The sequence below is a fragment of the Pristiophorus japonicus genome, chromosome 14, assembly GCF_044704955.1.
Source record: "Pristiophorus japonicus isolate sPriJap1 chromosome 14, sPriJap1.hap1, whole genome shotgun sequence".
NCBI lineage: Eukaryota > Metazoa > Chordata > Chondrichthyes > Pristiophoridae > Pristiophorus > Pristiophorus japonicus.
In genome coordinates this window covers 37,335,432-37,351,398 of record NC_091990.1, presented here as the reverse complement: position 1 = coordinate 37,351,398, position 15,967 = coordinate 37,335,432, and the positions used below count along the sequence as shown (strand labels likewise).

The 15,967-nt window shown below is 44.4% G+C and overlaps 1 protein-coding gene across 2 annotated transcripts in view; it reads right to left on the bottom strand.

Moving 5' to 3' along the window:
* Nucleotides 1–2,005: 2,005 nt before the first annotated feature.
* The window catches only part of LOC139279879 (tissue alpha-L-fucosidase-like), a 32,300-nt gene continuing 18,338 nt past the window's right edge, over nt 2,006–15,967 (bottom strand). The window contains exons 5-8 of one of the 2 annotated variants that reach the window (XM_070899177.1): nt 14,083–14,283; nt 13,011–13,201; nt 6,391–6,490; nt 2,006–3,536 (exon numbers count right to left, since the gene is read on the bottom strand). In XM_070899177.1, coding sequence (XP_070755278.1) covers nt 3,396–3,536; nt 6,391–6,490; nt 13,011–13,201; nt 14,083–14,283 — 633 coding nt within the window. In that variant the 3' untranslated portion in view covers nt 2,006–3,395. Of the gene's footprint in view, nt 3,537–3,578; nt 4,806–6,390; nt 6,491–13,010; nt 13,202–14,082; nt 14,284–15,967 lie in introns of those variants that run through there. The other variant, XM_070899178.1, reaches the window with a different exon arrangement.

Below are 15,967 nucleotides of genomic sequence, written 5' to 3'. Positions count from 1 at the left end.
CTGTCTCCGCGTTTTTGCCCCCAAAGTGGATAACTTCACATTTATCCACATTATACTGCATCTGCCATGCAGTTGCCCACCCACCTAACCTGTCTAAGTCACGCTGCAGCCTCCTAGCGTCCCCCTCACAGCTCACACCGCCACCCAGTTTAGTGTCATGTGCAAACTTGGAGATATTACACTCAATTCCTTCATCCAAATCATTGATGTATATCGTAAAGAGCTGGTGTCCCAGCACTGAGCCCTGCAGCATTCCATTAGTCACTGCCTGCCATTCTGAAAAGGACCCATTTATCCCGACTCTCTGCTTCCTGTCTGCCAACCAGTTCTCTATCCACATCAGTATATTACCCCCAATACCATGTACTTTGATTTTGCACACCAATCTCTTGTATGGTACCTTGTCAAAAGCCTTTTGAAAGTCTAAATACACCACATCCACTGGTTCTCCCTTGTCCACTCTACTAGTTACATCCTCAAAAAATTCCATAAGATTTGTCAAGCATGATTTCCCTTTCACAAATCCATGCTGATTTGGACCGATCCTGTCACTGCTTTCCAAATGCGCTGCTATTTCATCCTAAATAATTGATTCCAACATTTTCTCCACCACTGATGTCAGGCTAACCGGTCTATAATTACCCACTTTCTCTCTCCCTCCTCTTTTAAAAAGTGGTGTTACATTAGCTACCCTCCAGTCCATAGGAACTGATCCAGAGTCGACAGACTGTTGGAAAATGATCACCAATGCATTCACTATTTCTAGGGCCACTTCCTTAAGTACTCTGGGATGCAGACTATCAAGCCCCGGCGATTTATTGGCCTTCAATCCCATCAATTTCCGTAACACAATTTCCCACCTAATAAAGATATCCTTCAGTTCCTCCTTCTCACTAGGCCCTCGGTCCCCTAGTACTTTCGGAAGGTTATTTGTGTCTTCCTCTGCGAAGACAAAACCAAGGTCAAATCCCCTCCTGGATCAGTAACAAGCATCTCGCAGCACTCCACTCGTATAATCATTCACTAAGTCCGTGTCAGCTCCGTCTAGCCTCTGAAGCTTACCCGGTACCAGTAGACTACGGACGGTCCAAGCATACACTTGTGGAGGTATTGGTCAGGATGCCAGTCATGAGTGAGACATCCAGACCAGCACCCGTTTACAGAGTGGAGAATTTAGGGGTCATTCAGGGAGGAGCACACATTCGTTTCACAGCAGTCCCACCTTATGTCGTAAAGTGGGAGCACACTATGACAGATACTGACCTCTCCGGGTACCGGAGCCGAGGTGCACATGTCATACTATGCCCCCAGCACTTGAACGCCTAATATGGCAGGGGGATGGGAACCTATGCAGGGAGACAGAGGGAAATAAAAAGGAGACATAGGCAAAAGATAGAAAGGAGAACAGTAAAGGCGAAGGGCAGAGAAACCCAAGGCAAAAAACAAAAAGGGCCACATTGCAGCAAAAGTCTAAAGGAGCAAAGTGTGTTAAAAAGACAAGCCTGAAGGCTCTGTGCCTCAATGCGAGGAGTATTCGGAATAAGGTGGACGAATTAACTGCGCAGATAGCAGTTAATGGATAGCAGTTAATGGATATGATGTAATTGGCATCACGGAGGCATGGCTCCAGGGTGACCAAGGCTGGGAACTCAACATCCAGGGGGTATTCAATATTTAGGAACGATAGACAGAAAGGAAAAGGAGGCAGGGTGGCGTTGCTGGTTAAAGAGGAAATTAATGCAATAATAAGGAGGGACATTGGCTTGGATGATGTGGAATCGGTATGGGTGGAGCTACGGAATAGCAAAGGACAGAAAACGCTGGTGGGAGTTGTGTACAAGCCACCAAACAGTAGTAGTGAGGTTGGGGACAGCATCAAACAAGAAATAAGGGATGTGTGCAATAAAGGTACAGCAGTCATCATGGGCGACTTTAATTTGATCTTTGATCTTACTTATTCACATAAATGCAAGTGATGTAGTACAAAAAGTATCAGTTTGCAAAATTCATGGTTCAACAGTTTTATTATTCTCCTCGACTTCTGGAATTTATAATGTCAGAGGTTCAGTTAAGTGCCTCAAAACAGGGAGTCATAATTCCTTCACTCAGCACCTTGCACTGTTCAGTCGGGCAACATATGCTGCTATCTGTACACTAGCCTTATCGCCGCAGTTTTTCTTCCATCCTCTTTGGAACCATCCCACTGCCAAATCCTAAGACTTGAGATTTATCAAGGGGGCACGGAATTACCACGTGCTTCTATTTTCCGAATAAGTCTGTTATGAGGCACTTTATCAAATGCCTTTTGAAAGTCCATATATACAACATTCAATGCATTACCTTCATCAATCCTCTTTGTTATTTCATCAAAGAACTCAATCAGGTTAGTCAGACACGATTTACCATTAACAAATCCATGCTGGCTATCCCTTATTAATTCATCTTGTGTGGCCCGACCTGCGGGGTGTTCTCTCGCAGGTCGGGGGGCCATAAAAGAGCTGGAGCAGCGGGCCCTGCAAAATCATGGCCCCCCGACCTGCGAGGGAACACCTCCGCAGGTCAGGCCATAAAAGAGCTGGAGCGACCACTACAACTTCCAGCGTGAGCGGACACAAATGGGTGACGTCATCAGGACCCAGGTCGCTGTTTGCAGCATGGGCAGGAGCATCGATGGGGCCCTGGAAAAGCAGAGGAGCAGGAAGGTCGAGGCAGAGGAGCGTTGCGGGATCGTGGCTGATCGTAGCGGAGGTTCGGCGAATGTTTGGTGCAGAGATCGTGGCGGAGGTGCGGTGAGTGTTTTGTGGCGGAGGAGTGGTGAGTAATCGTGGCGGAGGTGCGGAAAATGAAGGTACGGGGCCCAGAAGAGCCGAGGGCCCAGGGGCAGCACGGGCCAGCCCACACTGCAATATGTGTGCGCACTAGGTCCGTGCAGCAGAGCAGGTCTCCAGTCGTCCTGGTTAACCCTTGCCACTGGATAAAGGCCTAGCTCTGTCAAGCCCATGTGGCGGCTGATGTGCAATGGTCACCACAAGTTAAAAAAATCCACGCACAGGCATCTTCCACCCCCTCAATTGGAGTTCAGGATGGAATATCGGGTCCTTCATTGAAACATCTGTGAACTCATGTGGAAGCAAGTCATCCTCGTTCGAGGGACCGCCTATGATGATGACTGAATTGAATTTATAATCGCAATATCAAAATATTGAAAGATCACACCGATTTATAATCACCATAAAAAATGAAAAATCACACTGATTTAAAATCACCATACAAAGAATGAATCATACTGATTGATCAAAAATTTAAAATCATATCATTTAAAAAGTCACTAAAACCTTTTTAAACCAAGAGCTGCTTCAACAGACATTCTCAATTAAACCGACAGCTTCTGCGGATTATGAAACGCCTTCCAGTTTCACTGTCCAACCATTTTCTGAGGGGAGAGTAAACAGAGAAATAGAGGACAGGAAGACGAGAATGCCTTGCGAAGGAGAAACCTTCCATTTCAGGGGCTGTGGGATTCCCAGCATTGTCACCTGGAGAGAGAACACAAGGAGATGAAATAAGACAACATTCAATCCATCCATCAAGCTTGTTTCTTCCCCAGCCTGGATAAAATCCATTCCACTATTGAGTCTATACAGCCATTTAATCTCCTGAGGAAACTTTTACAAGTCCCTCCCCTGTTTCCCACAAGTAAAATCCCAATATTCATTCGACACTGTACTTCATATTATTCATAAGAACATAAGAATTAGAAACAGGAGTAGGCCAGCTAGCCCCTTGAGCCTGCTCCGCCATTCAACAAGATCATGGCTGATCTGGCCATGGACTCAGCTCCACTTACCCGCCCGCTCCCCGTAACCCTTAATTCCCTTATTGGTTAAAAATCTATCTATCTGTGATTTGAATACATTCAATGAGCTAGCCTCAACTGCTTCCTTGGGCAGAGAATTCCATTGATTCACAACCCTCTGGGAGAAGAAATTCCTTCACAACTCGATTTTAAATTGGCTCCTCTGTATTTTGAGGCTGTGCCCCCTAGTTCTAGTCTCCCCAACCAGTGGAAGCAACCCGCAATTCATCTGGTTAACTTGCTCAGTACGATGTTATGATGGTTCAGCTGTTCACAAACGAATCAAGTTTCATGCAGCATTTAGTCTTCTCTACCTGCATTCATCCTTTTAACCCTTGACCTCATTTTCTTTTTATTCGTTCCTGGGATGTGGGCGTCACTGGTAAGGCCGGCATTTATTGCCCATCCCTAATTGCGCCTTGAGAAGGTGGTGGTGAGCAATCTGCTTGAACCGCTGCATTCCATGTGGTGAAGGTGCTCCCACAGTGCTGTTAGGGAGGATTTTGACCCAGTGACGATGAAGGAATGGCGATATAGTTCCAAGTCAGGATCGTATGCAACTTGCTGGTGATGGTGCTCCCATGTGCCGGATATATCCAGATACTTACTTTTTGAACATTTTTATTTGACCCAACATCCGTTGAACTGGGAATCTGTTCCATGAACAGATCAATCAAATCTCATTCATCCACTGATTTGGTTTTAAAACTGCAAGCTGTCTTGAGCAAAGGGGAAAAAATGGATCAGCTAGAAGTGGTGGTAAATATGGAACTGACAGAGTTACTGAAACTGAGGAACTAAAGAGATGATTGGGGAACCAATGTGCAGGCTAATGCATGCTGCGGGGAGATTAGAGAAGAAAGGGAAGTCTGCGGAATGGCAGTGTGTATCAGGAAGGGGAACTGAGAGGAAAGAGCTCGGAACTGGCACAGAATCTTCTTGAGTGGTTCTGGAAGATAGAAAGAGGAAATAAGTTAATGGTAGGAATAATGTTACAGGACACCAGAAAATAAAATGGAGGTGGATGTACTGCCTAGTGAGGTCATATAGATTAGTAATACGGCCTCAGTGTAATCATAGCAGATTTTAATCTTCCTGACATAGATTGGGGCTTGGGGACAATCAATCTGTGTGAAGTTGTTTATTTCAATAATCTTTAAACAGCAAGTGAGGCAAACCAGAAAGGGAAGAGCTGTACTGTATTTGTTCCTAGCGAATAAGAAAATAGCAATAAGCCAAGTTTAAGTGAGGGACCATTTGGGACCCAGTGATGATAATATATTGTTTTTTACACACACACACACACACACACACACTTATATAGATCTATATATACACACCTGTATATAGATCTATATATATATAATATATGGTTAAAATAAGGTTGAATGAGAATAGAACTATTAAGAAATTGAATTTCAGGAGAGCAGAGAGGATGAATTGCTACATGAAAGGAATAAAACGGGAAGAAATATTGAAAGGATAGAATGTCGAAGGAAATGAAGGACATTTAAGGAGGTATTTTTTGCAATGCAGTTAGTTTATCCCAGGAACAAGCAGAGGATGCAACAGGAAAGCCAAACCAACACAAATGAAAAGGCAAGTTATGGAAGGTGTCAGGAGAAAGGAAAGGGCATATATAAATTCAGAAATATCCAGGAAAGGACTAAGAAGGAACAAGGCGGAAGAACTAGAAAATCAAGTTAATGAAGGTCAAGAGATTGATGAGAGATGAAAATCAGGAAACATTATATAAATGTAGCAGAATATACAACGGGCAATAGCGAAACATTCTTTAAGTATATCAGCAGCAAGAGAAGGTTGTAGAGGGATACTGGATCAGTCACCAGCAGCTGGGGGGCTAGGGTTGCTGCTGGTGTTTGAAGACAGGAAATGGCTAAATTATTACTTTGTGGCTTTTGTTACCAGTCAAAGGTGGGGGGGGGGGGAAAGAGGGAAAGAGACATCTGAGTGGAGAAAGGATTGTGAGGGAGACTGGAATGCACTTAGACTCACACGAGAATGTAAAATATTAACATTTCCTAAAATAAAATAAAAATTATTTTTAGCAGTTAACAAACGTGCAAGTTCCAAAGGACATGCAGTACTCAAAAGGGTTAATAAAGCAGTAGCCGGAGACAAAGACTAAGGTGTATTTAGAGTGACAAGGGAGTAATAGTTATAGGAAAAAATTGTTCAAAAAGTGATATAAAGGAATAAAGAGGATAAAAAGAAACAGACAAGGAAAGAGAAAATGGGGAAAGAGTATCAGATAACTCAGCTTTGTTATATTCAATCTTAGAACAACAATTACAGGACTTGACTAACGTTTTTCTATATTTAACAACCTTCTGATTAATACCAGAGGCAAAAGCAACAATGGAATGTCGCAATTTGTTGGTCCACGGGACTGACAGTAGTCGTGGAGAGTCTGCTGTCCAGCCCCTCCTGTGGTTCTAGAGGAGACAACTGTGAAATGGCCAAATAACGGCCAAGAAGCAGACATAGAAATAAACAAATCCTTAAATACATACGTTGGTCTTCGGGGAGCTCTTTGGAGATTCCAGTTCCAGGATGTTGTCAGTGGGCCACTTTGTGAACATTGCATACACTGAGGATCCCTTACTGGTGTACCTGGAGGCAAAGACACGTCGCAAAGGTGAATGCTGACTTCAAAGCAGAGACTTCTGGGAAATGTGACTGCAGAATAACAGTAAAGTCACAAGGCATTACTATTCCTGTAACCTGCTGTCTGGCCGATTCTTTCATTATTCAATTCTTAAGAAACTATCGAAAGAAATCAATAGGACTACTGAACCTTGTTAATTTGATAACGTACTTTTCTTTTGTTTTCCCCCTAAGATATTGAGCCCCGATGGGTGAGCCCGGAAGGGCCGTGCAAGTTTCCGGGCTCAGGCACGCGCTGCGCTTGCGGAGAATCCGGAACTTGCAATCTGTCAAGAATTCTCTTGACAGGTACAACGCATCCCCGGGAAATAGGGCATTTGCGGGCGGAGAGTTGGGCAATTTGCCCAGCGAATATCCATGAAATTCCTACGCCTGGTAAAAGCAAGAGTAAGGCCTGCTTCTACCAGCGTAAGAGTTTAAGAATAAAATTTTTGCAATCATTTATACATTACAAATCCTGTACAATAAGGTAAGTTTATTCTTAGCCCCTTTAAAACATGTACATTTATTTTTCAAAACATTTAATTTTTGTTTTAAATAGTGAAATAAATGGCACTTTAATTAATTTTAAATTTATAATGTTTTTTTTAATTATTTGAAGTGTGGATGTACTTTTGGGGGTATTCTCATTCATACCTATGAAGCTTCCGTACAAAAGGAATCCACATAAGCATGATTGTGGATTCCCTTCTTTTATTGGTTGGGCCGGCCCATGTGATCCCAGGGGCTCTTGCAAACTGCATGCGCTCCTGAGATATGTGGGCCTCTAACCGTGTGTACCTGGAGACGGCCAGAACCGCGAATCTCCATACCTCCCGCACCATTTTATTTCCGGATCGGAGGAGGCACTTCCCCGCAGGATGATTGCAAATTCAGGGCCATTACACTCAGTTAAAATAATTCATTATTTAGCATGATTTCTGCTGGATTTAGGTGTTACATACACATAATACACCATACTGAATGATGGTATCTCCCCACGGGAATTACTGAACTAAAAAATGTGTTATTCAAAAATTCAGTGACAAACTCTCACACGGAACAATAATGTTGGAACGGTGCAGAGATGCATCCAACAGAACAGATAGAAACAGCCTCCAGAAACTCGACAGGTGTGACATCACTTCCACCAAATGAATGTTTAGCAATTGCACAAAGGGACAGTAACTGCTAATTCTAGACAGGAGCAGCCAGCGGCAGTTGGAGAGGTCCATAAAAGGGCGCGATCGTCGGGGAGCGGCCACAGGAGCAGCCAACGGGAGTTGGAGGAGCGGCTGGTGCAAGTGCAGAAGGTAAACAAAGAAATAAAAGGAAATCGAAGTGTGAAGTCACAGCCAAGCGGGTAAGTGATTGGCTGGTGGATTGGTGAGTATTTGATCTTTTTCTTATTTTCTTATCAGTAGGAAACTTTTGGCATTGTTGCCAAATTAAGTTAATCTAAGGGTTAAATCATGGCAGGAGAGCCCAGGCCCGTGTCATGCTCCTCCTGTGCTATGTGGGAAGTCAGGGACACTGGTATGCAGGAAGTGTGTCCAGCTGCAGCTCCTGACAGACCGCATTGCGGCACTAGAGCTACGCATGGACTCACTCTGGAGCATCCGCGATGCTGAGGATGTCGTGAATAGCACGCTTTGTGAGTTGGTCACACCGCAGGTAAAGGTTACTCAGGCAAATAGGGAATGGGTGACCATCAGGCAGAGCAGTGGAAGGGGTCTCCTGCGGTCATCTTCCTCCAAAACAGATACACCGTTTTGGGTACTGTTGGGGGGGAAGACTCATCAGGGGAAGGCAGCAGCAGCCAAGTTCATGGCACCATGGGTGGCTCTGCTGCACAGGAGGGCAAAAAGAAAAAGAGTGGGAGAGCTATAGTGATAGTGGATTCTATTGTAAGGGGAACAGATAGGCTATTCTGCGGCCACAAACGAGACTCCAGGATGGTATGTTGCCTCCCTGGTGCAAGGGTCAAGGATGGCTCGGAGCGGCTGCAGCGCATTCTGGAGGGGGAGGTGAACAGACAGCTGTCGTGGTGCATATAGGTACCAACGATATAGGTAAAAAATGGGTTGTGGTCCTACAAGCTGAATTTAGGAAGCTAGGAGTTAAATTAAAAAGTAGGACCTCAAAAGGTAGTAATCTTAGGATTGCTACCAGTGCCATGTGCTAGTCAGAGTAGGAATTGCAGGATAGTTCAGATGAATACGTGGCTTGAGGAATGGTGCAAGGAGGAGGGATTCAAATTCCTGGGGCATTGGAACCGGTTCTGCAGGAGGTGGGACCAGTACAAACCGGAAGGTCTGCATCTGGGCAGGACCGGAACCTATGTCCTAGGTGGAGTGTTTGCCAGTGCTGTTGGGAGGGGTTAAACTAATATGGCAGGGGGATGGGAACCTTTGCAGGGAGGCAGAGGGAAGTAAAAAGGGGGCAGAAGCAAAAGGTAGGAAGGAGAAAAGCAAGAGTGGAGAGCAGAGAAACCCAAGGCAAAAATCAAAAAGGGCCACATTACAACATAATTCTAAAAGGACAAAGAGTGTTAAAAAAACAAGCCTGAAGGCTCTGAGTCTCAATGCGAAGAGCATTCGTAATAAGATGGATGAATTGATTGCACAGATAGCTGTTAATGGATATGATATAATTGGGATTATGGAGACATGGCTTCAGGGTAAACAAGGCTGGGAACTCAACATCCAGGGGTATTTAATATTCAGGAAGAACAGACAGGAAGGAAAAGGAGGTGGGGTAGCGTTAATGGTTAAAGAGGCAGTTAACGCAATAGTAAGGAAGGAAATTAGCTTGGATAATGTGGAATCTATTTGGGTTTTTTTTAAAACACTCTTTGTCCTTTTAGAATTATGTTGTAATGTGGCCCTTTTTGATTTTTGCCCTTGATTTCTCTGCTCTCCACTCTTGCTTTTCTCTTTCATACCTTTTGCTTCTGCCCCCTTTTTACTTCCCTCTACCTCCCTGCATAGGTTCCCATCCCCCTGCCATATTAGTTTAACCCCTCCCCAACAGCACTGGCAAACACTCCGCCTAGGACATAGGTTCCGGTTCTGCCTCGGTGCAGACACCAAAGGGCAGAAAACTTTAATGGGAGTTGTGTACAGACCACTAAACAGCAGTAGGGAGGCTGGGGATGGCATCAAACAGGAAATTAGGGACGCGTGCAATAAGGGTACAGCAGTTATCATGGGTGACTTTAACCTACATATTGATTGGGCTAATCAAACTGGTAGCAATACTGTGGGGGAGGATTTCCTGGCGTGTATAAGGGATGGTTTTCTAGACCAATATGTTGAGGAACTAACTAGAGAGCAGGCCATCCTAGACTGGGTCTTGTGTAACGAGAGAGGATTCATTAGCAATCTGGTCGTGCGTGGCCCCTTGGGGAAGAGTGACCATAATATGGTAGAATTCTTCATTCAGATGGAGAGCGACACAGTTAATTTCAGAGACTAGGGTCCTGAACTTTAAAGAAAGGAAACTTCGATGGTGAGACGTGATTTGGCTAGGACAGACTGGCGAATGATACTTAAAGGGTTGATGGTGGATAGGCAATGGCAGACATTTAAAGATCACATGGATGAATTACAACTATTGTACATCCCTGTCTGGCGTAAAAATAAAACAGGAAAGGTGGCTCAACCGTGGCTAACAAGGGAAATTAGGGATAGTGTTAAATCCAAGGAAGAGGCATATAAATTGGCCAGAAATAGCAGCAAACCTGAGGACTGGGAGAAATTTAGAATTCGGCAGAGGAGGACTAAGGGTTTAATTAGGAGGGGGAAAATAGAGTATGAGAGTAAGCTTGCAGGGAACATAAAAACTGACTGCAAAAGCTTTTATAGATATGTGAAGAGAAAAAGATTAGTGAAGATTAATGTAAGTCCCTTGCAGTCAGAATCAGGTGAATTCATAATGGGGAACAAGGAAATGGCAGACCAATTGAACAAATTCTTTGGTTCTGTCTTCACTAAGGAAGACACGAATAACCTCCCGAAAATACTAAGGGACTGAGGGTCTAGTGAGAAGGAGGAACTGAGGGAAATCCTTATTAGTCAGGAAATAGTGTCAGTGAAACTGATGGGACTGAAGGCCGATAAATCACCAGGGCCTGATAGTCTGCATCCCAGAGAACTTAAGGAAGTTGCCCTAGAAATAGTAGATGCATTGGTGGTCATTTTCCAAAATTCTATGGACTCTGGATCAGTACCTATGGATTGGAGGGTAGCTAATGTAACCGCACTTTTTTAAAAAGGAGGAAGAGAGAAAATAGGGAATTATAGACCGGTTAGCCTGACATTGGTGGTGGGGAAAATGCTGGAATCAATTATTAAAGATGCAATAGCAGCACATTTGGAAAGCAGTGACAGGATCGGTCCAAGTCAGCATGGATTTATGAAAGGGAAATCATGCTTCACAAATCTTCTAGAGTTTTTTGAGGCTGTAACTAGTAGAGTGGATAAGGGAGAACCAGTGGATGTGGTGAATTTTGGACTTTCAAAAGGCTTTTGACAAGGTCCCACACAAGAGATTAGTGTGCAAAATTAAGGCACATGGTATTGGGGGTATGTGGGGTAATGTATTGAAGTGGATAGAGAACTGGTTGGCAGACAGGAAGCAAAGAGTGGGAATAAACAGGTCATTTTCAGAATGGCAGGCAGTGACTAGTGGGGTGTCGCATGGATCAGTGCTGGGACCCCAGCTATTTACAATATACATTAATGAATTAGACGAAGGAATTGAATGTAATATCTCCAAGTTTGCAGATGACACTAAGCTGGGTGGCAGTGTGAGCTGTGAGTAGGATGCTAAGAGGTTGCAGGGTGACTTGGACAGGTTAGGTGAGTGGGCAAATGCATGGCAGATGTAGTACAATGTGGATAAATGTGAGGTTATCCGCTTTGGTGGCAAAAACAGGAAGGCAGATTATTATCTGAATGGTGACAGATTAGTAAAATGGGAGGTGCAACGAGTCCTGGGTGTCATGGTTCATCGGTCACTGAGGGTGGGCATGCAGGTACAGCAGGCGGTGGAGAAGGCAGGTGGTATGTTGGCCTTCATGGCTAGGGGATTTGAGTATCGGAGCAGGGAGGTCTTATTGCAGTTGTTCAGGGCCTTGGTGGGACCTCACCTGGAGTATAGTGTTCAGTTTTGGTCTCCTAATCTGAGGAGGGACGTTCTTGCTATTGAGGGAGTGCAGCGAAGGTTCGCCAGACTGATTCCAGGGATGGCTAGACTGTCATATGGGGAGAGACTGGATCGGCTGGGCCTTTGTTCGCTGGAGTTTAGAAGGATGAGAGGGGATCTCATGGAAACATATAGGATTCTGACGGGACTGGACAGGTTAGATGCGGGAAGAATGTTCCCGATGTTGGGGAAGTCCAGAACCGGGGACATAGTCTTAGGATAAGGGGTAGGCCATTTAGGACTGAGATGAGGAGAAACTTCTTCACTCAGAGAGTTGTTAACCTATGGAATTCCTTGCCACAGAGAGTTGTTGATGCCAGTTCATTGGATATATTCAAGAGGGAGTTAGCTATGGCCCTTACGGCTAAGGAGATCAAGGGGTATGGTGAGAAAGCAGGAAAGGAGTACTGAGGGAATGATCAGCCATGATCTTATTGAATGACGGTGCAGGCTCGAAGGGCCAAATGGCCTACTCCTGCACCTATTTTCTATGTTTCTATGTAGACCATGTATACGAACTATAGTGTCACATAAGGTGTGCCACCAGAGGGCACTGTGGTGGGAGACCCGAGGGTCACCTGCATAGCTGTGCAGGGCCCAGTATAAATGCAGGAGTTGGATTGACAGGCGCTTTCAAAACCCGAGGATTCATGTGCGAGTGGGGTATGCAGTATCAGCCGGCTATTTACCGGTAGACACATCACGGCTGAACCCAACGTCCATGGACGTTCAGCAGAGGCCGCTTGTTGGCGATCAGAAGCACCCTTCCCAGATTCAGAAACATTCAGGCCAATTGTTGTACTGTCTCAGCATAGACTGGGAATCAAACCGGGAACCTTGCTTGTGCCTCACTCTGGAGTTACAATAAACGGGACTAAGGTCACAACAGCTCAAGTACAATACTAGACCTCGTGGAGTCATTCATAAGAGTATTAAAGACATAACAGTGCATCGCTGCATGCACCGTCCTCTCCACTCTCCACTACCAACCATTATAACCCTGCCCTTGAGAACTCCTAGCCCCCCACCATCCCCTGCACCCATCGCCTCTCTTTCTCTTCCCCAGCCTCTCTTTTTCCCTTTCCCTCTCCTGCTTAGTAGCTACTCTTTGTCCATGGCTCTCTCTGCATATCAGCAGTGTCACAGGAATGCAAGTTGTTTTACGTTTCTTGCTTTGTCTTTAAGCATGAAGCAAAAGTGAAGAAAAGTCTGAAGAATGGTGCAGTAAAGTGAAGGGAAAAGAAACAGTTGTGCTACATTTAACCCCGACAGCCATTACCATATTATGTTAGTAGCGTTCTCCTTCTGAACTCGCCATGGTTTTGATGCATATATTGCTTCACCATTAACACGTAGCCATTGTCCCACACCATGCAACCTTTCTTGGAAAATGGGAGGGATAGTACCATCTTTGGTCGGACCAATGTTGAGCAGTAAGTTGCCTCCATAAGAGACTGTGTCCAGCAAACTCTGTCAGAAGAAGCACAAAGAGAGAGAATTAGAGCTGTTGTCCACATTGTCCATAATTTCCATTTTAATTCTTGGCCCAAAGCAGCAATGGAACATTCAGGTTTTTCACATTTTCACAAGACCAAACACATTCAGAGAATTCACCATGTTACCATTATTTAGCAGAAAATGAGGTGATGTAGACAAATAGCTCTAATTCCATATGATTAACTAGCTTTATAGGGTCAGCACCTTCACAAAAAAAAGTGCCATTTATTTGCAAAAACCCATAAACATTGACATAAATCATGTCAAAACAAATCATAATACCACTCGTGTGATGAAAATGCTAAATTTATCTCTTACAGCAGTTTTATTTCCCTAAATAAAAAAAATGGTTTGTCAGAATTTTTTTTCCCGTATAAATGACCCCCCCCCTTTAAAATGTAAAGAATTACTTTTTGCTGCTAACTGTTACAGCTCCCAATTTTCTCGCCACCTCCTCTAAAGGGGCCAGCTCCTTGCAGGAGTTGGATTGACAGCCGCTTTCAAAACCCGAGGATTCATGTGCGAGTGGGGTATGCAGTATCAGCCGGCTATTTACCGGTAGACACATCACGGCTGAACCCAACATCCATGGACGTTCAGCAGAGGTCGCTTGTTGGCGATCAGAAGCACCCTTCCCAGATTCAGAAACATTCAGGCCAATTGTTGTAACGTCTCAGCACAGACTGGGAATCAAACCGGGAACCTTGCTGGTCTGAATGGCGCAGCTACTCAGTGGATAAACTCTCTGATCCACTTGTTGGTAAACCAAGCTCAGATCAGTGGTCCCCTACACCTTCACCTGGATTTATTTCCAACCTAGTGACGTTCGCCAGTGATTAACTAGAAGCACGTACATGGATAATGGATGGCAGATCCATCACGTCACTCAGCTGCATGTTTCTGCGATAGCCCCATGACCATCGGTCGACCGAGGTGCACATCTCCCACTTGTGGTTTTGCAGCTTGCTCGGGCTGTATTTGTCCGCACAGTTGAAGAAGCCGCCATGTTTACAGGAACAGCCAGCTCCCCAGCGGTCATTGGTTACCACAGTATCCTAGCAACAGAAATAAAAGAACTTATATTTATTTAGTGCTTTTCACGACTTCAAGATGTCACAAAGTGTTTTACAGCCATTGGACTACATTTTGGAGTATAGTCACTATTGTAATGTAAGAAACGTGGCAGCCAATTTGCACACAGCAAGGTCCCAAAACAGCAACTGATAATGACCAAATAGTCTGTTTCCTTTATAGTTATGTTGGGTGAGGTATAAATATGGGCCTGGACAGTAACACCAAACATTTTTACAAGTGTATGTGATTTGGAAGTGGGGGTGGAAATGGTTTCAAAACATTTGTCTGCATACCATAGGACGTGATGCACAGTAGCTTCCTGGGGAAATAAAGAGAGTATTTAGTGGTACAGAATGCTTAGATAAGACAGTGTGGACAGAAAAGGAGGTGCTGTAACCCTATAAGTTAGGGACACTTGGAAAGGAAAATAAACTGATTCTGTCAGAGATAGAAAGCTACAAACTGAACATCTCTAATGTAAAAACAATCCAAGCCAACACAAAAGGTATTCTACAGACAACCAGATTAGCATAGGTATGAGCGCAATTTGCTGTATAAAGAGATAGGAAGGGTATGTGAGAACAGGAACACTTCCATCAACTTAACACAAACTTTGGAAAACCCAAACGGTTTTGAGTCAGAGTTGGTAAATGTAATGCATGACCTAGTGCTCCATGACAGCCACAAGAGGCAGTGCTCATCTTGTGCTGGTATTTGTAAACGACCCAGAAAATGTACACAAGATGGAAGTTGTACCATCCCTGGGGGGCAGCAACTGCAGAATGATCGTGTATAACACGATCTGGAATCAGAAACTCCCAAGACCAAAAGCCAACTTTAACACAGCCAAATTCAAAGCCAATAGATGCTGAGAGGGAGGGGAGTTGTTCAACAACACTTCAGTACAAGGCAAGTGTAACACCTTTACAAGATATAATGCAGGATAAAATGAACATAAGAAATAGAAGCAGGAGTAAGCCATACGGCCCCTCGAGCCTGCTCCGCCATTCAATAAGATCATGGCTGATCTGATCACGGACTCAGCTCCACTTCCCCGCTCGCTCCCCATAACCCCTTATCCCCTTATCATTCAAGAAACTATCTATTTCTGTCTTAAATTTATTCAATGTCCCAGCTTCCACAGCTCTCTGAGGCAGCGAATTCCACAGATCCACAACCCTCAGAGAAGAAATTTCTCCTCATCTCAGTTTTAAATGGGTGGCCCCTTATTCTAAGATCTTGCCCTCTAATTCTAGTCTCCCCTATCGATGGAAACATCCTCTCTGCATCCACCTTGTCAAGCCTCCTCATAATCTTATACATTTTGATAAGATCACCTCTCATTCTTCTGAATTCCAATGAGTGGAGGCCCAACCTACTCAACCTTTCCTCATAAGTCAACCCCCTCATCTCCGGAATCAACCTTGTGAACCTTCTCTGAACTACCGCCAAAGCAAGTATATCCTTTCATAAATATGGAAACCAAAACTGCATGCAGTATTCCAGGTGTGGCCTCACCAATACCTTATATAACTGTAGCAAGACTTCCCTGCTTTTATACTTCATCCCCTTTGCAATAAAGGCCAAGATACCATTAGCCTTCCTGATCACTTGCTGTACCTGCATACTCACCTTTTGTGTTTCATGCACAAGTACCCCCAGGTC